This window comes from Passer domesticus, chromosome 15, assembly GCF_036417665.1.
Source record: "Passer domesticus isolate bPasDom1 chromosome 15, bPasDom1.hap1, whole genome shotgun sequence".
NCBI lineage: Eukaryota > Metazoa > Chordata > Aves > Passeriformes > Passeridae > Passer > Passer domesticus.
The window spans coordinates 6,790,046-6,816,811 of NC_087488.1; the positions used below are offsets into that span (position 1 = coordinate 6,790,046).

General features: G+C 38.1%; 1 protein-coding gene across 10 annotated transcripts in view; it reads left to right on the forward strand.

Annotated features, from left to right (window-relative positions):
- CLEC16A (C-type lectin domain containing 16A) overlaps positions 1-26,766 on the forward strand; it is a 60,227-nt gene that overhangs the window by 11,855 nt on the left and 21,606 nt on the right. For all 10 annotated transcript variants that reach the window (XR_010348066.1, XR_010348065.1, XR_010348068.1 and 7 more), the window contains 12 exons: positions 837-890; positions 3,281-3,394; positions 7,817-8,045; positions 9,410-9,539; positions 13,585-13,685; positions 14,416-14,538; positions 15,888-15,997; positions 16,479-16,523; positions 17,756-17,806; positions 18,518-18,646; positions 21,907-22,027; positions 26,288-26,439. Coding sequence is in view for 7 of the 10 variants with exons in the window: in XM_064390239.1 (XP_064246309.1) it covers positions 837-890; positions 3,281-3,394; positions 7,817-8,045; positions 9,410-9,539; positions 13,585-13,685; positions 14,416-14,538; positions 15,888-15,997; positions 16,479-16,523; positions 17,756-17,806; positions 18,518-18,646; positions 21,907-22,027; positions 26,288-26,439 (1,359 nt within the window). In the remaining 3 variants the exon portion in view is untranslated. The remainder of the gene's footprint in view (positions 1-836; positions 891-3,280; positions 3,395-7,816; positions 8,046-9,409; positions 9,540-13,584; positions 13,686-14,415; positions 14,539-15,887; positions 15,998-16,478; positions 16,524-17,755; positions 17,807-18,517; positions 18,647-21,906; positions 22,028-26,287; positions 26,440-26,766) is intronic.

Consider the following 26,766-nt stretch of genomic DNA (forward strand, 5'->3'; position numbering starts at 1 on the left):
TGTAGAGGAAATAGCCTGAAATGGAATTCAAGAGCACAGCAGATCAAATTTTATTCACCAAAGAAATGCTGTTTTGGGTGACATGGTGGTTAAAAGCTCACAGTAGTGGAGACCAAGAAGAACTGCAAATTTGGAACAGGGTTTAAATTTCTGTGACACTGGGAGATGTGTGATTTCCTTTTCTGATAAGCTAACTTGTTTTCTGGCAAAAGCAGAAAAAGCAAATCTGCCATGTTCTAAAAATCTGTCCAGGTAGAAAATACAGATTTTTGGGTTTGATACTCATTTCTTCTATTTGTAGAGAAGCTGTGTTTTAACATGATGTAGCTGAATTTATTTTTAAAGCATAGCCTTTAAATTAAGTGGTGGTTTCACACAAACAGGTTTTTAGTGAAATAGAAACTATTTTTTTAAACCTGCACAGGGTCCTGCATTCAGTTCTCTGTTATGGGTAATATTTCATTCTATCTGAATATCTAATTTTCAGAGCAGTCTTTAATGAATGTTAAGTGAGAAGAATTTTTGCAATGAATAGTAGCATAGTGAAAATGAGTGTACTTCTCAGATGTTCACCTGTTTAAGTTACTGAAGTGATCATGAGAGACAGTAACTAATTGCAATTTTTTTAACCAAGGAAGAGTGAGGGATATGCTTATTTGGAGAGTCTCCATTTCAAATAATTTACAAGTAGTGAATGTTAAAGATAAAGAGCTTGATGCTTTCTGAATACTTTGTAGCAGAATGTGGTACAATACAAGTTTCATTTTAAATAAAACATTAAGCCATATAAATTCTTTGTATAAATAAGTAAGCATTTTTCATAACTTTTTCTGTAGGGTGGAGAGCGTCCAAAAATAAGTCTCCAGGTTTCCCTCTATCTTCTTTCTCAAGTAAGTATTTTAAGTGTTTGTCCTGTTTCAGAACAAATTTTGCAGTACTCTTGTGATTATAAAATAGTGTATTTTCATCATTTTGGCAAAACCATCAAAATTCATCAAAACAAATTTCTAACTTTTCTGTTTTCATTGAGAAAAACGAAGTAAAACATTTTTGGCAAACAAAGTAGCTTCTTATTTGGAAGTAGCTTCTTATTTCTGTGGATCCCATTGCACATGGTGACCTTTAGAGCATTTCAAATTGCGTACACCCCCTGATAAATCAAGTGTAATAGACTTGCAACATGCTGGGTCAGAACTTGGTACAATGGCAGATGAAATGTACCTAGATGCTATATTGCATTTTGAATCTGCTTGAGCTATGGAAAATCTCAGGTTTGAATTTTCCTCTTTGAAAACCCAAACCCCAAAAACCACCACTACCAAAATCTCACTTTCTCACAATATGAATTTCATTATGCCTATAGCTTAAATCTGTAATTTAGTACTTATGTCTTGCTTGTATCAGTTCCACCTCCTTTTCCTTCTGGAACTTATTTTCAAATTAAGAGTCTTACAGTAGATTTTATTGTATTGTAGAGAAAATGCATCTGTTCTCCCTGTAGTCTTCAGTGCATTTCTGTGAGACAAATTTTTTTTAAATTACATTGTCTGAAAAGAGTTTTGACATGTGTTCATAGAATTTATACTTCTTTTTCTTTGATCTTAGAATTTCTCAATACTCATTGTGATCTGGCCCATAATTTCATCTTTTTTGCTGGAAGTATGGGATTGGGGCTTTTTTTTCCTAGAAGAATATAATTTGATGCTCCTTAATTTAAACCTAAAATATTGTGGTGGTGTGAGGGTTATTTACCACAGATAAAACTGTGGGAGCAGCAGCTTCTTGGAACCAAAGGGATCTGCATCATACAGTTGTGTAAGGTGATCTCTTTTAAAGTCTTTGCTTTCAGTGGAAGTATTGACAAGGTATCACTTCAGGATTTTTATCTATGTTCTTCATTCTCTTTAAAGAAGAAAATGGAAGTAGTCATAAAGAACTGAGAACATATTTTGTGTATCAGAATGGGATGTGGTATAGAAAATGAAGCGACTGTTTCTGTGACTGGCAGAACATCTTCTCCCATCTCTTTTAACCTGGAGCTTGTCTGTGGTGGGGTGGGATCTGCCAAACCTTGCTGACTGTTTCTGTTCCTGACACCAGGCATCTGCTCTAGGCACTGCTCTTATATTAGACACAAGTGCTTGAGAGACTCATGCCAGCACCTGAAAATGCACTGCTGGGATTTCTCAGCCACTCTGACAAAGGGAACATGTGCTGTTCTTGCACCAGATCAGGCCTGTGGACAGTCAAGCAACACTTGCTGAATTGGCAGAAGCTGGAGTGATTTGGAGGTTGTTCAAAGCACTTTTGAAGTGTGTTGTGACTTTAAACTTTAATGTAGATCACCACTACATGCTAATAATCACTTCCCTTTTGGAGGTCTGGAATGCTTCTGACTTTAATCAGAAAACCTGTGGAGAACATTTAGCTAAATATTTTCAAAGCTGTGATTAGGTTTAATGACTTAGGAATTATTTGGGAATTTTACAGCTAGAATCACTGATAAGGGATCTAGCCTTGATATTCCTCTGAAGGGAATGGATATAAGCTGACAGAAGGCTATTGCAGCTGGACCTGAGCTGGTTCTGTCCAGGAGCCAGTTGTTTGCTGGCCCAGACTTGTAAGCCTTGGCTCAAAATAGAGTAGTCAGTGTAAACATAGAATTCTGGTAAAGCACCAAAGCACTTGTGGTGAAATGCTTCAATGCTCCAGTCACTGTGGCCCTTACTCCTGTGTTCTGTGGCCATTGTGTAGCTCACACTGATTTGCTGCAATTTCAGAGCCAGGAAAGCTGCTTCTGATCCAGCTCAGCCTAGTGCACAGCCTTTAGTCACAAATCACTGCACAGTGGTTGTGTGCACAGAACTTTCTGGAGTCTGGCCACTTGCTGGCACACAGGAAGGTCTGGGCATGCTGTGCACCATAATCAGTTTGTTGATTCTAAAAAAAAAAATTTCTGGAATGGTTTTAATTAGTTCCTTGCTAGAATATCACGTGACTTTCCTTTCAAAGGTGTTGAAGAAAGAGAATTTACACTTCTCAGAAGGAGGAAAGAATATGAAGAATTAGTAAAATCAGGTAGCTTCAAAGGTAGAGAGGTCAGATACCCTTGTCTCCTTTGTTTTAAAGTCGATTTTATGAGCTTTCTGTTACCAGTTGTACTTATAAGTAAACTAAAGACAGCACTTAACAAGGTCAAAAGTATGTTCAGCTAGTGAAATTGTGAAACTATGTATTCTATAAATATGTCTGATTGTTTTTTCTGCTCTTCTTTCAATAGGTTTTTCTGATTATACATTATGCTCCTTTGGTGAACTCCTTGGCTGAGGTTATACTCAATGGGGACCTCTCAGTGTTTTCTTCTAAGATTGAGCAAGATATACAGAAAAACTCAGTAAGTGGCCAACTGTTTGTAAATTATTTTTTTTTTTTAAGGCAAGGAAGATTTTTGAAAAATAAAAGCAGGTGTCTGGAAACTGATAAGCCAAGGTGTTTATGTTTAGGAGATGACAGCAGCAGCAGACTTTGTTGGTGGACCATCATTTTGATGGGACACTTCTGTAATCCAATCTTCTGTGTTCAGTTTTTATCTGCCCTTTGGTAGTGAAATAAAAATGATTCAGCACAACTTTCCTGTGAAATTTCCTTGTGCAACTTGTAGTACAAATGAGAGACTTAAAAAAATTCCAGGCTTAACATTTTCGTCTGAATATTCCCAATGTTTTAGCAGTAAAACTGATCATCTCTGAAAATTGTGCATCAGTGAGCATGTGAGAAGAGAGGGCAGCCACAGAGAGAGGGGAGAGTGGCTGTCTACCTTCACATTTAACCATGGGTAGATGTTGCTAGATGCTGATGCTGTTGTTACTGGTTTTCTAGGTGTCATGTTTTTAATATTTTTCCCTTTTGTTGTGGCTTTCACAGTTTGTGTAATGCTTGCCTGTTACCTTTTAAAGGCCTATTTTGGGGATGGTAACAGGTAGGGGGGCATGACCTTACTGTAACAGGCCTCTGGCTGTAGTTCTGCCTAAAAATTGAGCATGACCCCTAATGGCTGACTAGCCAGCAGTTGCTGACTGAATGTTTACTTCATAACAAGTAATAGATTGGTTCTCATGCACCTCCTTTCCTAGCAGTGGCTATAGCTCTGGGAGTTTCAAGGGGGGAAGATATGTTCCAACTCCTCCAAGACACATCAGATGTTCCAGATTTCTTCCCACTGGGCATTGGAAGCTGTGTGGACTGATCTTAGCCAGTACCTTTTGGGTTCTGGTGTTTTGTTCTGTTGACCTTGATATTTAGAATCTAACCTTTTTTAGAAAAAACTATGGTAGAATGTTAGAGTTGACTGATTGCTTTAAGATAAAGCAATCTCTTACTTTTGTTAGGAAATGTCTGACATACTGCTAACAGCATACTGAGTGTTGTGTGTTACTTGTGCAGAAGGAGCTTTGTTGCTAGGAAATTTGTGGCAAGAGGGTGGAGTACCAGTTGTTACAGAAGTGAGATTTTCTTTTCCTGTCATGGTTACTGTACAGAGTTACAAAATACCTATAGCATGTGTTTGATTACTTGCATTTATGTTAGGAATATTAAGGGTTTCCTATAGACTGTTCATCTCTTAATTTCGTGAAGCTACTAGGTTGCTGCTGCTTTTTGGCTTTAAAGAATGTGTCCTCTTAACATGTAAACTGGGGGTTCTGTTGTAGCTGAACAGGTACTAAAGAGGAGGGGTATTGCCCTTCTGTAATAGAGAAACTGCCAGAGGTGGAGCTGTCTTCCAGGGAGTGCGGAGCAGTGGGTAAAGGGAAAAACTTCCGTGGAAGAAATCTTATATTGTTCAGTGAGACCCTGGAGGGGAGAGCCTAGACTGTCAGAAGCCCACTGGTGGAGGTTGGTTATTGCAGAAGGAGCAGGGTGCAGTGTCCAGCAGAAGAGCTCCGTGCTCGGCTTCCAGGGAGGGGAGCCATGGAGGGAGCTGTTCTGCAGGATTGTCTGGGAGCTGCTGCAGGCTTTGCTTGGGCTTCCCTGCTGAGACACAGGGGAGGCTCAGATCAGCTGTACAAGTGAAGATACATCAGGATCCTTGCAGGGTTATTGCTGTGCTATTTTCTGTTGCAAAGAAATAGCAAACCTCTGTTGAATACTGAAAGCTTCTTCAGAATTTAGTTTAGAATTGTTAAAGTGATGAGCAAATTTTTTAACTTACTTTTAGTCTGAATATAATTTTTTTTCTTAAATCAGACCCAAATTTATCATTTACTACTTCCTTTGTGTTCTGATTTGTCATGATAACTGTTCTGATACTGTCCTAAGCTTGTTGTTGTGGGGATATCTGTCTATTGTGGTGAACTGCAGCTATTTCTGAACCCTGGCTCTGTACCTAACACTGCTGTAACTGAGATGTCGTGATATGTTTAAGTTGAAATGTAACTGTCAGTTTCTAATTAGCACATAGTTTCTAAACCCAGAAGTAAGCAGAACCTCATATCTATATTCATCTTTCTAATAAGATAAAGTGGAATGAGGTATGGAGTAAGGACTGAGTTTCCTACATGCAGAGTCCTCTTGCTGGGACACTGCGTAAAGAACAGTTCACAGAAACAAAAACTGAGAAGCACCACAATTGCTGTGTATAAATGCAAAATACCCTGAGTTATTTAGGGCAAAGGGCAGTGGTAGCTCTCACGAGAGGAACAAGTGATACTGTTTATTGTAAATCAGTTTATGGAAAAATGACCAGCAGTTGTAACTGGTGATATTTTATGAACTGGCTAGAGCCTACCTATGGAGATCTGCTGGACATCACTGGGCAGTAGTGATTGCCCACGCTCCAATGACAAGTTCTCCACATCATTCCATATTTTTTCCCTGTATTTCTGCTTTTAGACATCATCAGAAGAATACAAACCCTATGTCATAATGAGAGCCGAATATGTTTAGGCAGCAGAATCTATTTAAACTTGTCAGATATCACACTAAGGTTTACCTTACTTCCTGTGAGATCTGTTTTCTGCATCATTCAGATGTGGGCCAGTTCTACCTAGTGCATGTTTCTTCTTTAACCTACTTTCTCCTTCCCGTAAAAGGTGTTACTGGTATTGCCTTATTTTACTATCACACGTTGCACAAGATAAACCATTATTGAAAATGTGGTTGAAAGACATTTTAAATATATAAATTGGCAGTACCCTCAACCTGTATAATCAACTTATAAACCAAATGCTATCTAAAATTATTTTAAGTCTGATTTTTAAAATGTTTTAATGATACAGACTTGTTGCCTTTAGCAGAACAGAATATTTGTGTAGGGTTTTTTCTACAGCATTCCTTCTTGGAGCAGACCATGGCTCAGTGTTTCCAAGCACATCACTGTCTACTGGTGTCTCGTGGTACTTTGCTCTTGTGGCTGACAGCATATGAGAAATGCAAGGATGTTAAGTACATGCTTTCTCCATAAAGAAGTAGCTGCAAGATTCTAGGAAGCAATGCAGAAGTTAGAAGTGAATGCAGAAAGGGGAAAATGTGTTACGCAACTTGCATGCTACTTTTCTGTTTTTCCCCTAAATAATAGGACTTAAGGTGCTCTTCCCTTTTCTTGTGACTTTTCTAGCCAGCAGCCATCAATAAAGGTAACATGGTCATTTTACAACCTTCCTGTGTTGCAGTTGGATCACACAAAAAATGCATCCAAGAGGTTATCAGGAGATATAAGTGTAGCAAATTTTGTATTATGGGGATTTTTTTGGTATTGTAAAATACTCTTCCCACTATGTGGTTTGTTTCAGTGCCAAGTGTAAATTCACTTATGCAACAGTTCTATAAAGCATTTGCAAAATATCAGAAGATTCAGAGAATAATTTTGGCCTTTTAGCTTGTAGACAGCTTCTTCCCTGATCTTTTCCTAATCTCTTATGTAGAAATCCTCCTAATTAGGTGAAGGGAAGGATTTTTTCAAACTTTGGGGGAAAAGTTTCTTTGATGCAGTCCTCTTGAGTGCTTATTGTACTGAGTCACCTAAGGCAAAGAATGTAATCAGTTTGGTATTTAGTCTTACTTCATTCTCTGGCTTGCCCTTAAGGTTTTATCCCTTTAGGCAGTGTGAGCTGAATCTGAGGTTTTGAGCTCTGGAAGATAATGGGGTTTCTGCAGCTGTCTTGTTTAGTGTAAACCTGGCAGAAAGCTCCAAACCATGTGTTTCACTTCTCAGTAACAGAGAGGTTTGGCTGATTAGTGCTTATTTTGTACTCTGGTGATCAGCTGGCAGGCAGAGGGGAGCTCAGACAGCACAGCTCACAAACAAGCTGCAGAATTGTTAAAAACAAAATTTGTTACTCCTTCTATTTGCAAAGCTTTCAGCATCTTGGTCACTTTTTATAAGAATCCATTGTTCTGTCTTGTTAGGATGCCACATAATTGGAAATACTTAATTTCTTCTGGGAGAAATTTGTTATCTAAATTTATTTTCTTCAACACACATGTAGGATTTTGCTGCCTTTATCCTTTTTACAAAAGGTGTCTGAATTTTATGTGTAATATGTCTCACGCCTTCAATCTAAAACTTGTGGTGATGAAATAAGTAGTTGTGCATTGTCTTGTCTCAAGAAGGCCTGCTTTTTAATGATAGATCTTTGGGGTATGTTACTTTGGGGATAGTTGTGCTACTGATGATTTGGTATAATTTTTTGTATTTTAAAATGGATTTGAGATTTGTGGATAGTGTCCTGATTTGCGTTTCATATTAACTGAAGTTTCTTTATCAATTAGAGTTTAAAATGCTGTGCTGTAATTCAGTGTACACTCTTCAAATTTACAGGCAAAGTCAAGTATCAGATGTTTCATAAAACCCACAGAATCACTTGAGAGGTCTCTTGAAATTAACAAACAGAAAGGGAAGAAGAGGATGCAGAAAAGACCCAACTATAAAAATGTTGGTGAAGAAGATGAAGAGGAGAGAGGCTCTGAGGACAACCAAGATGACCTTGATAAAAGTAAAGGTACAGAAGGAAGTTCAAAGGGTGTAAGAATGAGCACCGAAAATGAAGGTGAGTATTCCATAAGAAAACAGTGCTTACGATTTAGGTACTTCTGTTTACTGATGGACCTAGGTGTGATGACTTACATGACTTGTTCTCTTGCTGCACTAGGTGAACATGGGACTATAACCCTTGCTTAAGGCTTTGGCTGGATTTTTTTTCTCATGTTAAATCAAGCTGTGAGAACATGTACTTCTAATCTCATTAAAAGCTAAGAAAGTGTGTTCATATCTGCCTGTAGGCCTTGGCCCTTATCACAATGCATGCCTTGCACCTCAGTGTTCATGGCTGTGGGCACTGGATAAGCAAGCTTGACAGCTTTGTGACTTGTCCTTTTGTGGTAAGGGAGAGCTGTAGGCACTTCACCTTTGCAAGATAATCAGCAGTATTTTATGTATGTTTCAATGATAAAATTTAACTGGTGTGCTAGAAGTGACAGTACATGATAGAAGATGATATTAAATAGTCCAAAATTGAAAATATCTTTGACTCTTACATTTTTTTTACTTGGACTTTTTCTGCATTTTTGTTGTAACACAAACCTAAGAACTGCTTTTATAGAATGAGTGGTCTTAGAGCATATTATAACTGTTCATTTTATGGTTACTAACTTTTAGAAGGATGTATATAAGTCCTAGTACCTACATTAAACATAAATTGAGAAAAATGTGGCAGGATTGCCTGCAAGCAATTGAAAGCAAGAGTGTTATGCTTTGACAGTCCTGTCCAAACATGACTGAGTTTAGATTTAGGTAAACAGTCTTTTTGAGAAGGCTTTCCTTAAATGGTGTCAAATAACTGATGGTGTATTTTCCACCATGATTTGAAGAAAATCTGAAATAATCTACTGTTTAAACTGGTGCATTTAAGTTGTAATCTTTGTCCAAATTCCTAAGGGAAGTCAAGATTTGTTTGTTCTACTGAAACTCAGTAGGTGAGAAGCACTGGGGACCAGGTGTCCTGTTTGCTGCAGTTGTAGAGGCCTGTTTACACCCTCAGTGAAACTTGATGTCCACCCAGCTTTTTCACAAATCTTTTCTTCAGAACGAGGTTCTATGGCTTTTCTTCCTGTGGTTTGTGTGGGAAGGGAGCTGACTGTGGCTTATTTGCCAAAATGATATGTATATTTTCTGTACATATTATATGTATACATTTTTTATAGTGTTACATTCCTTAACGAATGTAAGCCAATTTCTTGGCTCTGCTGGGAAGAAAATTTGCCCACATCTGCTTACAAATCTTTGTGAGGTAATGGTATACCTCTTATATATAAATGTGTGAGATGCTTTCAATACCAAACAGAAAATACAGAAGAGCTTGTGATAATCTTGTTGAAAATATCACATTTTGGTGGTGTGTTTTGTTTTTTTTAGAAATAGAGATGGTGATCATGGAAAGGTGTAAGCTGTCAGAGCTGTCTATCTCTGCTGTGACAGAACAGAATACAACAGATGAAGAAAAGAGTGCAGCTGCTTCTGGGAGTGAGATGACAAACTGGAACAGGTATGAAGGAACTGTAAAAGATGTTGCTGAAATTGTTTGCTTACCTACCCTCCCCTTAAATCTTTTGCTTTTCTTAAAGGGATGTTTCAAATCTGCTTCAAGTTAAAATTACAGGGTTTTTTCTGGATCACAAGTGAGTGAATCAATACAAAAGTGAGGGGTAGCCTCTCTACTGCTCAGTTTTGGAAATTATCCTGTTCCGTTCTAGTTTGTGCTTTCCTTTGGGCAGTTGTGATGCATTAAGTTGGTAAAGTTAAATTGCAGAATATTCACATGACAAAAATAGAATATAAATGTTTCCATTCTGTAATTTCCTAAACCTCTAAATTAAGGTGGAAGTTTCATTAATCATATCTATGGTTGCATTTGTCCATTTTGTATGCACCTATAAGGAGAAAACAAGGAAAAATCATCAGTTCAGGGTTGAGTTTGGCAGAATTTTAGTAGCAGTAGTTATAGAAAACCCTTGTAACCTTTTACTGGTTCCAGGGTCCATTAGTATGTTTTAGGATTATTGGAAACTTCTACTGGAAATACAGTTTATAAGTGTTTCTGGGAGCAGAAATTACCCTGACTTCAAAATGTAGGCTTGGATATAATGAATATCCCTAAGACACCTTCTCACTAGAGATTTTGCATTCCTGTTAATAGAATATTAAGAAACCAAATGTGCCTGACACAAAAGTAATTGCAGATGTGTCCATTGGGGAAATGCACACGTTTGATAGGATTTAAAATTTATTTTTAAACTTGGGAAATGCTGCCTGGTATTCCCAGAATTTCATTCTGTCTCCATTATAGCTTTGTAGTTTAGATTACATTCATTAATAAAGATAACATTTAATTTCATTGTAAAAGTGAAATTGAACCTTGACTTGAACTGGCTTTAAAGCACACTGTTCTAGATTATTGATAATTTGACTAAAATATGTGCCAAATGGCTTTTAGAAAGAAATTGGCAGTGAGTGCATGGAATACTAAAGTGACTGGGATGCTCGGGTCTTGAAAAGTGCAGAATGCGTAGAAGTGAGCTGCCAGTGCATCTGGCAGATGTCTGCAGTTCAGGCCTCTCCTGATCTGCAGATGTGGTCTCACAGCATTCTGCATCTTTTCTAAAAATAAGCAACATCAAAGAATGTGCAGAGCTAAAAATAGTTTTAAAACAAGAATATACCTTGCATAGGGCAATTCTGGCCTTTGTTTTATATGGGTTTTTTTTGAAATGTCAGTGGATTAGCTGCTATACCTTAAGATGTTGTATTATTTTATGCCAAGTATAATATTTGAAACAGCAGCTAAATTTCTCAAGAGACTTGCTTCAGTATGTGTAGTTTCTGTCCTACCCTGGTTGGAATCACAGATCCTTGTGGATAGGGCACCATGTGGGAGTGGAAAATGGTGCCATGCTGGAACTGAAGCTTCCACACCTGCAATAATCATTAATGCTTGTGGTGACAATGGTTCCTAGTGTGTTGCAGTCTTCAGTTGTGGACATACTCCACAAGAAAAAAAAATCTGAGGAACACTTGGATGGCATTGGATCTGCTGCTTCTATCAAACTCTTAGTAAAAGACTAGTAAAGGAAGCAAATGCTTACAGAGTTAAGAAATACATTTGAAAATACTTACCATATAGCCTTTACTATGAAAACTGGGCTTTTGTTTAAAACAGTCCAATAGTTGTTGAAAAATAACTGGAAAACAGCACAGATGGCAGTTAAAAATCTGCAGCTGTAAAAGCTAAGTCAAGCTTTTAATTTCCCTTAGCCCTTTTCCTACTGTGAAAAACAAAAGAAAAAGCTTAAGTATTTTAGGTGTTATTTTATTTTGATAGGCCTCACTTCTGGAAAGTTTAAGCTTAAAGACATGTTTTAAATTAAATTCATTTTATGAAATGCTGCACAGCACAGCTTTTTTTCAAAGCATATCAAATCCTCATGCTATGTTGTGGCTTGTGTTGCTATTTTCTTAGGCTGAAGGTTTTCTGGGTCTGTTGTGTATTTAGTCTAAATGAGGAACATTGGTGAGGGGGATTCTTGGAAGTTGTTTCAGCCTCAGATTATTGTGGCTGAGACAGATAATGCCGATAAGATGCTGTGAAGAAGCATCTGGAATGAAAATTGTATCTCTTGCTGCTGTGTAATGATTTTTTTTCAAGTTTCATAATTTCATTAATCTAATTAGTATATGGGGAAAACAATGAAACATGCATTAGACATCACAGAAGTCATTTAATACTGTGTAATATTGGTGTTAATGGAACAACTACTGATACCTCAGCAGCTTTGGCCTGGTAAAACTTTGGCTTTAATGAAATTATATTAAAAAGTACTTTTAGAGTTTAGGGTTTAGGTTTTTTACTGTCTGCTCTTGGTCTGAAAACAACCAAATGTTATCTTGCATTTAAGTTTTTTAATATCTTGGTCCTCTGTTCTTTAGACCTTGAAGCTGAGCTCATTTTATGGTGTGAAAAGCCCCCCATCTGAGGGTGACACGGGGCTTGTGGGGCTTGGGTAATGCTTAGGAAACCTGAAGGCCCTCTTGGCTCATTTTCAACATTGCTAATTCTTCAGGTTGTTTTTCCTTGAGCAGTTACATTCTTTTGAGATCCACAATATGTGGGCCATTTGACTTGAGCGCTTAGAGCAGTGTTGAGCTCGGGCAAGGAGGGATCACTCGGTGGCAGCTGTGTAGAGCAGCGCTGCAGTCCAGGCTCAGAATGCACGGACTGCTGTGGCCGAGCTGAGCAGGGAGCAGCGGGGCTGGCGTGGTGGTCATGCCTGCTTTCAGTAGGAGGGAGCCCTGTGCTGCCACGTGCCTGGAGCTCCCAGAGCTTTCTTATGCCTGTGGATTTCCTGGGGCTGCTCGGTGTGACCAGGAGGGCACCACGGGGATGGAGTGGGGATTGACGGGTCTTGTGTTCTGGTCTGTGACAGCCGTTCTGACCCCTGGAACCACAGCAGGGAGCTTGTAGTGCCTGCTTCTCATCTGCTAGGGCTGAACAGAGCACAGTGTGTTTGCTTCTGTGACTTTGATGTTATTTTAATGGTTTTTCTTTGAATTTAATTTAGATAATGTAAAGATATTTCACTGTTAAAGTACAGTTTAACAGATAGGAATAAACCCTTTCCTCTTGGGCTTCCACACTGTCATCTTCTGATGACTGTGACACTACCCTGACACGTCATTTATTTATCTGGGCCAGTTGTGAAAATATATTTAGTTTTTGCATGTGCTCTGAACTTGAACAGCTGGCTGGATGCAAGCCATCTTAAGACCAGAAGTGAAGCTGCCTTGCCATCAGGCCTGTGCTAATATCAGGTTAATCTCAGCCATATCTGATCAGTCCAAATGCCTTCTGGATTACACTGACTTTTGTTGTCTTTCCAAGGTGCAGGTAAAGAAAAGGTGAACTTAGCACTGTTTGTAACTTCCTATATGTGTGTCATAGGTCACAAGTCTTTAAACTCTGGATTGCAGATGAGCTTTGTTTTCCTAAGCTTTTTTTTTCTTCAGATTTTTTCTCTTTGGATATTCCCTCCTAGTTAATTTTTCTTTCCTATAACTGTTGGACAGTAAAACTGTTGTTTTAGAAAAACCTAGCTTCCTCCAAACTTCTGGTAAAAATGCTTATTTGTAATAGTAAGAATTTTTCAATTCTGTTTAGCACATGTGTTTTAAAGGAGTTTGTTTTATACAACAGTGATAGCAGGTCCTTAAATTTAGTTAGCTATGCACTTAAAGCAAGCTCTGCAATGATTCTGTGTACTTACTAAACAAGTTACAAATAAACCTAGTAAATGTTTGAACAAGCAGTTCTTGGGAAAGTATTATGTAATGAATCCAGTTAAAAGTCAGAATTATTGTCAGTATATAAATACAAAGCATGGCTGTAATCTGCAACAGAAACTCTGTAACAGAAGTCTTTTGTTATAATGCCTGAAAATGTGCATTGCTGTGAATTTGCTTCTTCCATTGGCTACCTCTACAATAAGAGAGTTACCCATAGATTTTTTTAACTGTTTCTAAATTACTCCTCTCCACAGGCCTTTTCTTGATATGGTCTATAATGCACTGGACTGTCCTGAAGATGATTACTATGCCCTCTTTGTGCTCTGTCTTTTATATGCAATGTCACACAACAAAGGTAAGTGCTGTTATGTAGAGTTAACTGCAAGGCCGTGGTTGGAAGACACTGTAAACCTCAACAGAGGAATCTTCTGATTTATAGGGTTGTTTATTGCTGTTCTTTAGAATGGGACAGGAAGATCCCCACAGTCCATAATTGTGTATTGTTCTAAGAGGTCTCCCAGCAAACCAGCCTTTCCTGAGAAATAACTTTGATATTTCAGAGGAATATGTTAAAGAATGATGAGATTAGTTTCCTTATATAACAAGTCAGTGAAAATTTTACTTGTCTTGGGGAGGATACTAAATAGGCCTACTACAAAATAAAATTCCTATTTAAACATATATGAACAGATTACTTAGCTACCAAAGCAGAATTTAAAATCAGACTTGGATCTTTTCCCCTTTGGCCATTATGCTCTCCAGATATATGGCTAGACTTTGATTTTATTTAGATAGAAACAAATAATCTGAGAATTTCAGAAACAGCAGAATCATTTGCATTTCACCAACCACTTTGAGATTTGAGGGCTGCCACCCAGTAGGCCTCATTTAAGGCTGAGAATTTTCAGGGATGTGCTTGGTTTTTGTTGTTCCTCCTTTTCCTTGTAATACAAAGTCAAAGCCTAGTTTCCTATTGCTAATTGTTCTCTTCTGAGAAAATTGCTGTGGTCTGTTGAATGCTTGCCTCCAAGCACAGCACGCTCCTGTTTTCTAATTTGCATTTTTTTCCTTCACCCCTATGAAAGGACTTGACTCAGTCAAGCTGGAGAGAATTCAACTTCCAGCTCAACATTCTGAAGAGAGAAATTCGTACAATCATGTCCTTGCAGAAGGGCTTATCAGGATAATGAATTATGCTGCACAACCAGGTATTACTTTTCCAGGATTTGTTTTTTCTTCCAAGGTGAAATTTTTGAAGATATAAAAAAGCTGCTTAGCCTCTTGTCTTTGAGGGGAAAGTGACTGTTCAGCATGCTCTTTGATGAGCAGCATGTAGATGTGGTTCCTGAAAGACAATTGGCTTTTCCTTTGTTGGTGAGAAACCAGAAACTCTGGATTTGTGCTGAGTAGTTTTTATACTCAGAACTGTACGAGGATCTATTGTCTTAATTCCTACTTTTTGCACTTTTGAATAAACAAAAATTGAGATTTTTGAGTGGTTTTACCTTAATGGATTTCATCCTGAAAATATGATCTGTCTCACCTTTGCTTGCAGAAATAATTTCAGTTGAGAAATAATCTTGAAAACTGTGGTGTCCTTTGCTCATAGCAGTCCTTTGTATGTCAGCTCTAGGTGGTAGCAAATTTTCCCATACTTGTTTTTTTACTTCAGGTTGTATTTTCAGTTCTGAACTGTTCTGCAGAAAACATGGGGTTTTTTCTTCCCTTTTTTTTGTGAAATGACGGTTACAATGTTCCACAACCTCTTCCATGAAAATAAGATTTTTGTTCAAGCCACACCTCTCCTCCTTGCACTTGCCCCCTTAAAACTTTAAATGGGTAGAATTGGATTTCCCCAGAAACTGACACACTGTTAAATTTTTGAATGTCTGTAGAAGAAAAATTTGTTTGTTTGACTTGCAAAACTGCTCTACAGCATATTAACTTGTGCTGATGTGTCAGAGATGAAAAACATGTTAATATATGAAGAGTTTGTACCTGCAGCAGCAGGAAGGAGTGCAAATGAGGATATGTATTTATTTAAATAAAGGCATGTCTGGGAAGGGAGGTGCTGGGGAAGGATGGAAATGGGGGATTTTTTATTCAACTTGCTGCATGATGTGTAGAACATCTCATTTTCTCTCTTCAAGGAAAAGCTGTGCCTTATGAGTGTGCTATAGACACCTTGCAACTTCTTCCATCCCAACTGTATGGGATCCTTTTGTAATTTTAGCATAATTCAACCTGTGCAGCAGATTGATAAAGGCAGCAAACCCCAATGTTTGGGCTTACTGTTCAATGGTATTAATCTTTGCCTTCTTCCGGAATGGTTCTGCTTCAAATTTTCTTCAGCTTTAAATTACTCTTCCAGTTTTTTTCTTTATAGCCATCAGCATAGTCAGGCAGCACCAGCACTCATCCCTGTCTGATGGAGGTGTGACAGAGGAGCAAAGTTTGACAATTGCAGGAAGAGTAGAAACGTTTCAGATCATGGGATGATCACAAGAGCTGTAATAAAACTGCTACTATTTTGTGTGTTGACATTTTCTTTTCACAGATGGGAAAATTCGTTTGGCAACTTTAGAACTTGGCTGCCTATTGCTGAAGCAGCTTGTGTTTTCCAAAAATGGCAGGATCATAAAAAGTGTTCACCTTGATTGTCTTGAGGTGAGTATTTTCTTTCAAATTCCCAGTCACTGCATTACTGGTGTCTGGGTCTTGGTACTCCAAGTTGAATAAATTTTAGTTGAATAAATTTGTTTCATTTCTGATTGCAATAAGCCTTAATGTGAAATTTGAGCTTCTAGAAGATGTTTGTGTTGGTAGCTCTGTGCTGTGAACATCATAACCTATGCTCTGTTCTCATCTGTGTTATTTTAACTTGTAACTTCTCCAACAGTTCTTTATTTCTTTGTTTCTCTGAAACTTGTATGTTATCCATCTCAATAATGTAAAGTGCTTTTGAAATAATAACTAATAAACTCAAGCTGCATTTTCATAGGTGCGAGAATTGTATTCTATCAAATTCTGGGATTAAGGCTATGAATTATTAGATTTCCTGTTCTGTATGAGTGTTTGGGTGTTTTTTTAATGTGACTAATAAATAAGTGGTGCATGTATTCCCTGAAATGCATTTTCTCTTTCCTAGGGTGCAAGGGAGGAAAGTGTTCATCTCCTTCGTCGCTTCTATAAGGTAAATATGCAAAATGCTGTGAGAAAAAGATCCCTTACATATGGGGAATGTCTGCAGCCCAGTCTTTACATAGTGACCAAAGAAGCACCTTTCTTAAGATGGGAACTCCAAATTTGTGATAGAGAAGGAAGTGTTTTCTTGGAGAATTCCTCGCTTTCCACCCTTCCCATGCCCCCCTGACATGTGTCACAAAGGGCTGTTGGAAGACTCACAGGGTTTGTCCTGGAGATCAAGTTTATCATTGACACTGATATGGAATATGTTTGGTTTTGACATTGCTTTTTGTTTGTATCATATCTGAAATTGTGATCTAAAGTTTTGCCTAACTTTTTTTCTTATTGGAAATGTTTGTAGCTTTTTACTTTTACACGTGTGTTGTAAACAATGAAAGAAATTAAATTTTTTAGCCCTAGGCATTAACTTCTGTATAAGAAGCAGTAAATCCATGACAGATTTCAAGTGTCTGAAATATCTTCCTGTTTTTCTTAGAATTCTCTTGAAGGATGTTTGCTCAATGTGGCTTACAAAAAATAAGTAGTTTGTGGTGGTTTGACCTTGGCTGGCTGCTAGAGGTCCACTCAGCTGCTCTCTCATTGCCCTTCCTCAACAGGATGGAGGGAGAATAGAATATCTTGTCAAGATAAAGAACAGGGAGGTCACTTGCCAATTACAGTCTTGGGCAAAACAGACTCAACTTCACAGAAATTCATTTATTGCCAAGAAAAAAAAATTTAGATAGTGAGAAACAAAAACAAATTAAAACACTGCTGTCCCTCAACCCTTCCTTTTCCCAGGCTCAGCTTCATTCCTAGCTCTTCAACCTTCTCCCCCTGTAATGGTGCAGGGGCAATGGGAAGTAGGGATTTGGTGTCAGTCCAGAACAGCTTCTCTCTGTTGTTCCTCCCTCCTCACACCTTCCCTGCCCCAGTGTGGGCCCCCTCCTCCATGGGCTCAGTCCTTCAGAACAACAATTGCTTCAGTGTGGGTCCTGCAGACTGCAGCTCCTTCAGAGCACATCTGCCTGCTGTGCTCCACCATGGTCCTCCAGGGGCTGCAGAGAAATCTCTCCCCTTCCTAAATGTGTTTTCCCAGAGGTGTCAGCAGTGCTGCTGAAGGGCTCAGCAGTGCCCTGCAGCCCTGGCCTCCCTTCACAGACACACTGTACAGAACCAAACCTGACAGAGCCCAAACAGCAAGGCTTCATGGGGTGTCCATGTTCTTTCTTTTGGAAGGGAGAAGAGATCTTTCTGGATATGTTTGAAGATGAATACCGGAGTATGACAGTAAGTGAGACCCCCTCTGCCCAGGCAAATCCTCACACTCAGATCCAGCACAGGAACAAGAACAAGTGCTGATAGCTGCTGGGCACACTGGGGCCTTTACTGCTGGGAGTAGGATAACAAAATATAGGTGGTGGTTTTGTGTCTGACAAGTTGTGTTTATACTTACATAAATTATTTATGTGAAACTTCACAGCTCTTCATTTAATAAAATTCCATTACTTATAAAATTGAATATACAAAAATTGCTTCAGCCTACTAAATGGAACACTGGATTTATTGGATTTCCCTAAACAATATGAAAATCTTCCTATACCTGAAGCTCAGTATGTTCTCTCTTTTGAGAAAGTTCTTCTTGGACAGAAAAAGTTACAAGAAACTTCCTTGTGATTGAAGTAACCACAAATTCAAGTCAAAAATTAAAATTAACCTGGCAGAATTTGGTTTTCAGTATTTGGGAAATGTCTTTTCTCTAATGTTCTGGCGTTGTTCCTGTGTTTTATTGTATGAAAACTTTGGCATTGTGTCTGGAACAATGAGAAGTTGCATGTAGTAAATGAAAGATTGAATGTAAGGAATTTCCTTATTTAAGGAAATAAGATATGGTATTAAAAATTCTCAGAATTTTAAAATACACACCAATGAGTTGTATTTGAAGCTAGAGGCAAATGCTTATTGTTCTGTATACTAACCAGTGCTAACATATTCTTGTAGATGAAACCTATGAATGTAGAATACTTGATGATGGATGCCTCAATCTTGCTACCCCCAACGGGGACACCTCTGACTGGGATTGATTTTGTGAAAAGGTTGCCTTGTGGAGATGTGGAAAGAACACGAAGGGTGAGTAAGACTATTTTTCTTATATCTGCTCATGACAAAATGATGCCAAAATCATTGAGTAATTCTAGGAATACAAGTACTTTTCTTTGAAAACTCTTTGACTGGAAGCTTCATCCATAAAATCCTAAAAGCTTGCTGGAGACAGACCTGTGTAGAGTATATATAATAATTACCTGCCCCAGTGGAGAAACTTTCTCTCTGATTTCTTGTGTCTAGTCAATGCAACGTGTTCTTGCATTGGGGTTTTAAGTTTTCAGACCATACAGAAAGCTACAAAGAAAGGCATTTTGATAATACTCAGTATATTGTCAGCTTTCTTGTGATCTGTTATCTCAATTATATTCCTGTAATATTCTCCGTGGAAGTCTGACTGTTTTTGTATTGCTCATATTTCTAGACGTGGCAAAAAAATTAATTTTACATGAGCGTTCATCTTGGCAAGATAATTTGTGATAGAGATTTGAGAACAAAGAGAGAACCAGCAAAGTATCTATTTTTGTGATTGACACAATCTGTAAAGGTGATATTTACCTGAGTGACAACATCCTTATTTCCATTCTTGGTTAATCAGTTCTTGGCCCTTATCTGGGTGTGTCCCAGCAGCCTTGCACTGTCAGTAAATCTAAGAGATATGTTACTGCATGAAATCATTATTTGGGAAGTGCTGTTCTCTAAGTTTTTTTGCATTTATATAATTGTATTGTGTAAGTATATTCAACTACTCTTGAAGAAAAAATATTTCCAGGAATCTTCTGGAAAGGTTTGTTTTCATTGCTTATAAGCCACACAGCTTTTGTTATCACAGCAAGTTAGAATACAGTGAATTATTTTGAAAAGTATTATTCTTAGAAAGCAGGAATGCTTCCTGAAATTCTCTCTGTGGCGTTCAACAGAAGGATACTTAGAAATGCACATTAGTGGGAAATGACTGTTCCAGGATTTTCATGTGCTAAGTAAGGAATAGCTTAACTTCTGTTGGTGGAGATAAAAAAATCAATACAAATATTCGTGTAGATCCTTTGGGATGAAAGCGTCTCCATCACGAGCTGGAATTCCCAGAATGATTCCTTGGTGCTCCTTCCCCAGTCCCTTGCACCCAGGGTTTGGTATCTCCTCATTTCCTGTGCTGCTTCCTTGCAGCCAGGCTGCCTCGCCCCGGCTGACCTGCCATGACAAAACACTGGACTCAGGTACACCTTGTGACACTGCTGCTGCCACTCAGCCTGCTGAGCTTCTAAGCATGGTTTCAAATGGAAATGATTTGATTCCGAGCATGCTCTGACATGATTCAGAAAGTTTCCAAGTTTTATTTCACTAGCAAGTGAACTTTGGTTATATTATGAGTTCTTAACTGTTAGGAACTTGTTTCCTTGCTGTAGAAAGTCCCTGTAAGTGGCAGCTGTTCTCCTCTTTAACAACTTCAGGAGAAGCTCTCAAAAATCTCACTTTGTGAGAAGTTTTTGAAGTACTAAGAACACTTTTTTGTGGGAATGTGAGGGCTGTCAGTGTCATAGGAAGCACAGCACAATTCCCATTTCATCTGATATTCTTGTTGATTTTTTTTTTTTTTTTTTGCAAAAGCTGAAGTTCTAGTTTTATTTTCTTGTCCTGTACTTTGTTCTGCCCTAAATGTGATTCCGTGTTTGGAGAGGAGTGTCATTAGTTTTATAGGAAATGAATGTGATAAAAATTAATGCAGTCTAGGAGGAAGAGCTTTGAGGGGGAAGATAAGTGAAAGCTGAGTGATGGTTGCCCTCCAAATTAAAAAAAAAAAGAAACCAAAGCCAAACAAAAACCTTGTTGGTTTAGCTTTTGGGTTACCAAAAATGCCAAGATTTTCCTGTTCTTGATTGAATTTGGCAAATACTAAACCAAATACTGTGAACTCTTCTTGAAGCCCTTGGTAGGAAAACTGCTTTATAGTAATCCTGTATAATATCAGTAAATCCACAATACATTAGAAGGCAGTCTGCCTAAATGAGAGTGATCATCTCGCATTCTAAAGTGACTCTCTTCTCATGAATTAAATAGTATTATCATATTTTTGTTAGATACCCTTGATGTCCTTTGCTTTGGGGTCATTTCATGGAAGAACCTGATACATGGCTTCCCTCTCTTCATCCCTGTTCTGCCAGAAATTCCTGGAAGCACTGCCAGTGGAGAGCTGGCCAAACACTCACAGTTCTACTTCACAGGAGCCACTGTTCTGTTGATTTTAAAAATAGAGGAGTGAAGGGTTTTCCCTTAAAGCACTTTAGATTTGTTTTTCCTGATACTTCCTGCAATCTGGGAGTTTCTGGGCACTGCAGCTGTTCATGAATTCAATGCTGTTACTGTAAAGCAGCAGTTAATTTACAGTACACCACAGAATTACTGTGTAGGAAACTCTTAAAAAGCAGAACACCGGAAGTAATAAAAAATGATTTTTCATTTGCTGTACTGAAAATGCAGTTCTTGTAGGGAAAGAGGATTATAAATGGTGCCTTTCAAAATGTGGCTAATAAAATGATTGTTCTTTGACACTTGGGTCTTTGCATACCATATGTCATGAATTTGTAAATCAAAACTAGCATATTCATTTCACAGAGCAGCTGTTGAAAGTTTCTTGGGACTGTTGCAGCTTTCAGAATGCTTTGCCCTGGTGAAGACCTTCTGAGAATATAAATTAAGTACTCCAAGAAAGTTACGTTGCATGTGGCTAGTTTTAGTGAGAACAGCAAATTGAAATGCAGAAATCCCCTCTGTTTCTCTCTTAACTTGTAGACATGTTGGCTGGACTTGGCCAGAAAAGTTATTACTGTTTTAAGTTCAAAAATGTGAGAGTCTCTGAAGGTTGGTTGTGTAGGTGTCTATAGCATAGAAGTATTGCAAATACAATCAGTCTTAAAGTAATGATTAAATAAAAATATTCCAAGATTTTTTTTTGCTTAAACAGCTCCTGTAATCATTTCCCTGTCAGTCACAATCTGTGTAAGTGTGCCAGTAAGAAAAAGCTCTGCTACTTCTGCTTCACTGAAAATAAATGGCATGTTTCAGCTTCTTTCGTGTCTTTTTTTAAACTAAGTTGGAGATTACATTCTACTTTTTCAATGTAAAAGGTATTAAAATTTTAATTTGAATTTTAAATGTATTAAAAAGATTTACTATAGGACAGCAAACTTGGGAGTTGTAAAAGCCAGTATATGTTTGTAAGATGCTGTTAAAATATGTAGTTATTGAGTGTAAAAATATTCTGATAATCTTTTCTTTCATTTCTCAAGGCAATCAGAGTTTTCTTTATGCTCCGTTCGCTGTCGCTGCACTTGCAAGGTGAGCTGGAAACTCAGTTACCACTCACGAGGGAGGGAGATCTGATAAAGGCAGATGATGTTCTGGATTTGAGTAAGTAGCCCCTCAATTTCCTAAACAGTCTCATTGATACAAAAATTACAAAAATAATTAATTATTAATTAATTAATAAATTATTTTTTCCTAAACTGCTTGAACTGCTATTCTTACTTAAACTGCCTGAATTGAAATAGCACGGTGTTAAGGTTCTGCTGTGTGTTGTAACATAAAAATGTATTTTTTGAGTCTTTGCCCAAACAGGAGAGACAGCAGAATATCAGCATTTTGACATAAAGCACAGAGGATGCACATGATTGCATAGGTGCCAGACCTTGGGAGGAAACTGCAGTGGGCAAAGCATGACCCCAAAAAATTACATTTGCGTGCCTTTTTAATATCACTTTGGAGGTGGTGTTGGGCTTTTAAAATTCTTGGGAACATTAAGATGCCTTCAGTGTTTATGCTTGTTTGTATACAAATGGTTTCAAGAAGGGAGTAGAGGTTAACATGATCCAGTAACGGTTTCAGCTACTGTTTGGATTTGGAAAAATCCCACAAAACTGTATCAAAATAGCTCCTTTTTTCCTTTTGCCTGAATGTAATGATGGTGTTTTATGTGAGCTTGATGAGGGATTCAAGTTTCTTGTAAAGAAGCATTGTTAATATTTTGATGCACATATGTTGAATGCAAACCTTTAGGTGTAGTTGCAAGGTTGTCACCAGTATATATGAATGTATGACTAGAGAGTTAGGTCATTCCATCCTGCTGGATATGCAGAATTAGAATTAGATATCCAAAATTAGAACTGCTGTTACTTTGCAGTGTTTTTCCACTGTAAATAGTTTGGAAGCAATTACGTGTTTTGTGACAACTGTTTAACTTAGACTGCCTGTGAGTCTGGAGGTGTTTTCAGTCTTGTTCAGCAGCTCACTGTGTAAAGTCACTGGCAGCTCAAATTACCAGCCTCAGGGCTTGGTTTCAGGTGATAACAGGATTCTGTTAGTTTAATGTTTTAAATGCCATGGCCAAGAGATAAATGAGGATACATTTAAAGCTGTTATTTCTTTGCTGAAACAGAAAAAAGAGTAACATTATAGTTAAGTTTCTTTGCCTGCTTGGCAGACAGAGTGAGCAGGCTTTAAAAGGCCATCACAGTCAACAATTTTAAAAAATATTTGAGACAAGTTTGATGAAATAATTGAGGTTGTAAGGAACTTCGTTAGATCATCTAGTCCCACCCTCCTGCTCAACCCGGGGTCAGCTAAAAAAGGCATCCAGGACAATTTGTCATATTTGTGGCAAAGAGAGTAACCCAAAATGTGGTGCAGGTGTATGACCAGGGACACATCCTCTCTCTTCAACTAAATGTACTTCATGGGAACAAGGTGGATTCATGATTGGTTGCTTTCTTAGTTAGTAAAGCAGAATATCATCCCAGAAGGGCTGCCTGTTGTTGGGAACAGTTCTTCCTGTGAAGTGGGAGGTGCTGCATTCACTATCTCCAGCTTAATGCTTATCTTGGGCTGCCAGCTGTGTGTACAAAGGGCTAAAAGTTTTCTGTAAGAGCTTTTAATGTCTGCAGATGATTTCTGGAATTGGAATGACTGGAAATTATAAAATCATTAAAGATCAAGCCCCAAGGCAGATCAGGTGCATTTAGACCATATTGAGTAGCTGTTACATTCATAAAGATTTCTTACAATACAGTCTTTTCAGGCAAATATTTTTATAAACACAGGCAACTATTTTCCCTGAATTTACATCTTCCACACTGCAAGCAGCTGAGGTCTATAAACTCTCCTTCCTTGGCTGTATTTCCTAAAACTTGGATTTTTCTTGGAGAGAGTCCACAGAAGTCTTGGATCCATATAATGGAGGTGTAGTGTCCAAACTGGTTGCAAGCTTCATTTTGCATGAGGAGAAATTAGCCATTACTGCTATTCTCAGAAGAGGCACTCCAGTTCTCTGCAGCAGTGTCACACCAGGAAGCCATTCAGCCTGTGGTTCATTGTAATCAGACTAAATTTGAATAGCACTGAAGTTTACTGGGCTTGATATTTTCACCTGAGTGTGGTTGGGTATCTCTAGCTGTTTCATAGCATAGCTGTAAGTATTCTTATATCAGTTCACTGAAAATGTGTTTAACCACATTTCTCTTCTGTTTTGTCATCAAAGATGACAGTTTATGACTCCTCAGCAGCTGTGAACTAGAAACAGTCATGTAAATGACTACATTCAGTTGTATAGGCTCAAAGGATTCCTGTAACAGTTGCCTAGTAAATGAGTGACTTTCCTTTCTGTTCTTTTAAAGACTTTTACAGTAATGCTTTGCTTCAAGGTGTTGTTAGGTCTAAAATAAAAACTTTCTGTTCTGGAAGGCATTCTGCCCTTTGAGTTCCTGAAGTAGTGCATTTTTGTACTTAGGCAGTTGAATTTGTACAGCAAGTATTTTAACCCGCTTGCTGTTGCACTTCAAACTTTGTAAATGCTCGTCACAAACTACTATTTGAGAACTCCTCAACTCTATTTGGTGTTGTGGCCTGTTAGCTGATATCTCCCAAAAAACTCATCAGCCTGACATACCCTGTTTGAAGGAGTCCTAATCCAAGCACTTTGTGTCTTGAGAAGAACAGGACTGCTCCAGGAATTCAAGTCAACTGAAATAACTATGTTGATGGATTAATTTGGTTAAAGAGTAAAAGAGGCAAGAAATAAAGCATACCAAAATGAGAAATATCCACTTCTGCCTGGTGTCTCAGCTCCTTCTCTAAACAGGAACAGATCCTCCACAGGTTTTTACAGTAATGTTTGCCAGTCCTTTATGGATTTCTTGAGCCTTCCAGGGCTGTGAGAAGGTAATAGCAATCAATCCTCACGTTAACTGAATCATGTCCTGTATGTATTGCATTTATTGATTAAACTTGTTTTCTCAAATTTCAAAAGCTGACAGTAGATTCACACTGGTTAGCATTAATTATCCTCTTAATTGTGTTAGGGTTCTGTATTTCATGCTTTTCTTTCCTACCACTCAATGAATTTTGAATGGATCCTGCTGGTAAAGGGTAATTGGTAGATTCGTATAAATGTTAGTTGGAAAGGATCTCTCACTTGTGTTGTGGGGTTTTTTTGTGGGGAAGAGGAAATTGGTTTGATTTTTGAAGCTTGAAAACCTTTGGTGATGTAAATTCTACAACATCTCTGGGTAACCTGCTGCAAAAGAATTTGTTCCACCTCCTGACCATAAGTTATGGCTGTTGTCTGTAGTTGTATGACCTGCCACTGTGAAGAGCTGTACACTTCACTTGTAGTTTATCCTGCAAATGTTTCTTGTATGAAAAATGGTGTTAAATGCTTGTTTCATGTTCGGATGAGTAAATAAGTTCTGTTTTATATAGCCTTCACAATATTTTACTTGCTGTAGGTTGTACTAGATGAGAGCGGAAAAGACCTGTGTGCATCAAATATATGAATGAGAGTATCAGTATGAAGCAAAGGAGAAAGCAAATCTTAGTAGTTAGCAGGGCTCTGCTAGGGGTTGGCACTGCCAGTTTGAGGGCTGCTTGGTAGATTTCAGCTGGTGTAAAGAGGGTGATTTAGTCCCTTTTTATTAATAATGGGTGTCAACTGGATTGGGGCAGTGAGGAAATGGCGGAGAATGTATTTTAGGGTTTGTTGGAGGGGTTTCTGGAGTTGGAGAGGGTATGTTTGTTCAATATAAGTCAATGAAATACATTGATAAAGGAAAAACTGTCACCTCATTTAACAAATGTTGTCAAAACACTGCTACAATTTACCTGGAGAGTCCAAATAATCTTGAAATTGAAGTGCATCCAAGAGCCAGCATAGGTTTCAGACCTGTACAAAGGTAGCTTGTGTCAGGAGACAAAGTTTACAACAATGTAGAAGTCATGGCCTGCAGTGGTGTTGGGTCTGGCTGTGTTTTTTAACAAGACTTCTTGAGACTTCACATAGTGAGATAAATTGGCACTGTTGCAATTTCACCCCTGAGATGGAGGATGCTTTTTTCTGAAATGTAATAGAGGCGTTAAGAGAAAGCAAGGTGTATCTAGTACCCATCTTACATTTAACTTGTATGTGGGAACCACTGTTGTTAAAATCTCTCTTGCCCTTTCTGCGTAACTATGATAGGGAAGTTAAAATATCTGTTAATAATGTGAACAGAAGCTTTAACCATGTGTTGTCCAGATTGTTAAATTTTTATATGTTAACATTTTCTCTTATGTAAAATACCCACACCCCAGAATCCTCAACTTCAGTGTTATGTAACCTTTTTCCTTCCTTCCTTCCTTTAGATAACAGTGATCTGATTGCTTGCACAGTTGTAACAAAGGATGGGGGTCAAGTTCAAAGATTCCTGGCTGTGGATATTTACCAGATGAGTTTGGTTGAACCAGATGTTGCCAGACTCGGATGGGGAGTAGTTAAGTTTGCAGGCCTTCTGCAGGTAAGGCAAGTTGTAGTTTGGGTGGCCAGCTTTTCCAAGCTGAAAATCTACATTTTATGTGGGATAAATAGTAATACTAGTATTGGCTTACGTATTTAAGCTCTGTACCATGCTTCCTTGTTTCTTTCCTCTTTTTTCTGCTTCCTGCCTTTTAAAACAATTCTGATTTTCTGAAGAAGTTTACGTAGGTAACCAGAGACACAATTGCAGATGGGGTAACTTCCTTAACATATGTTGGACTGTGCTCATTTGTACACTGAAGTCACATCTGTCCAAGCACTTTACTCAAATAGTACATTAATTAACTCATTTAGAGTTCTGATTTTC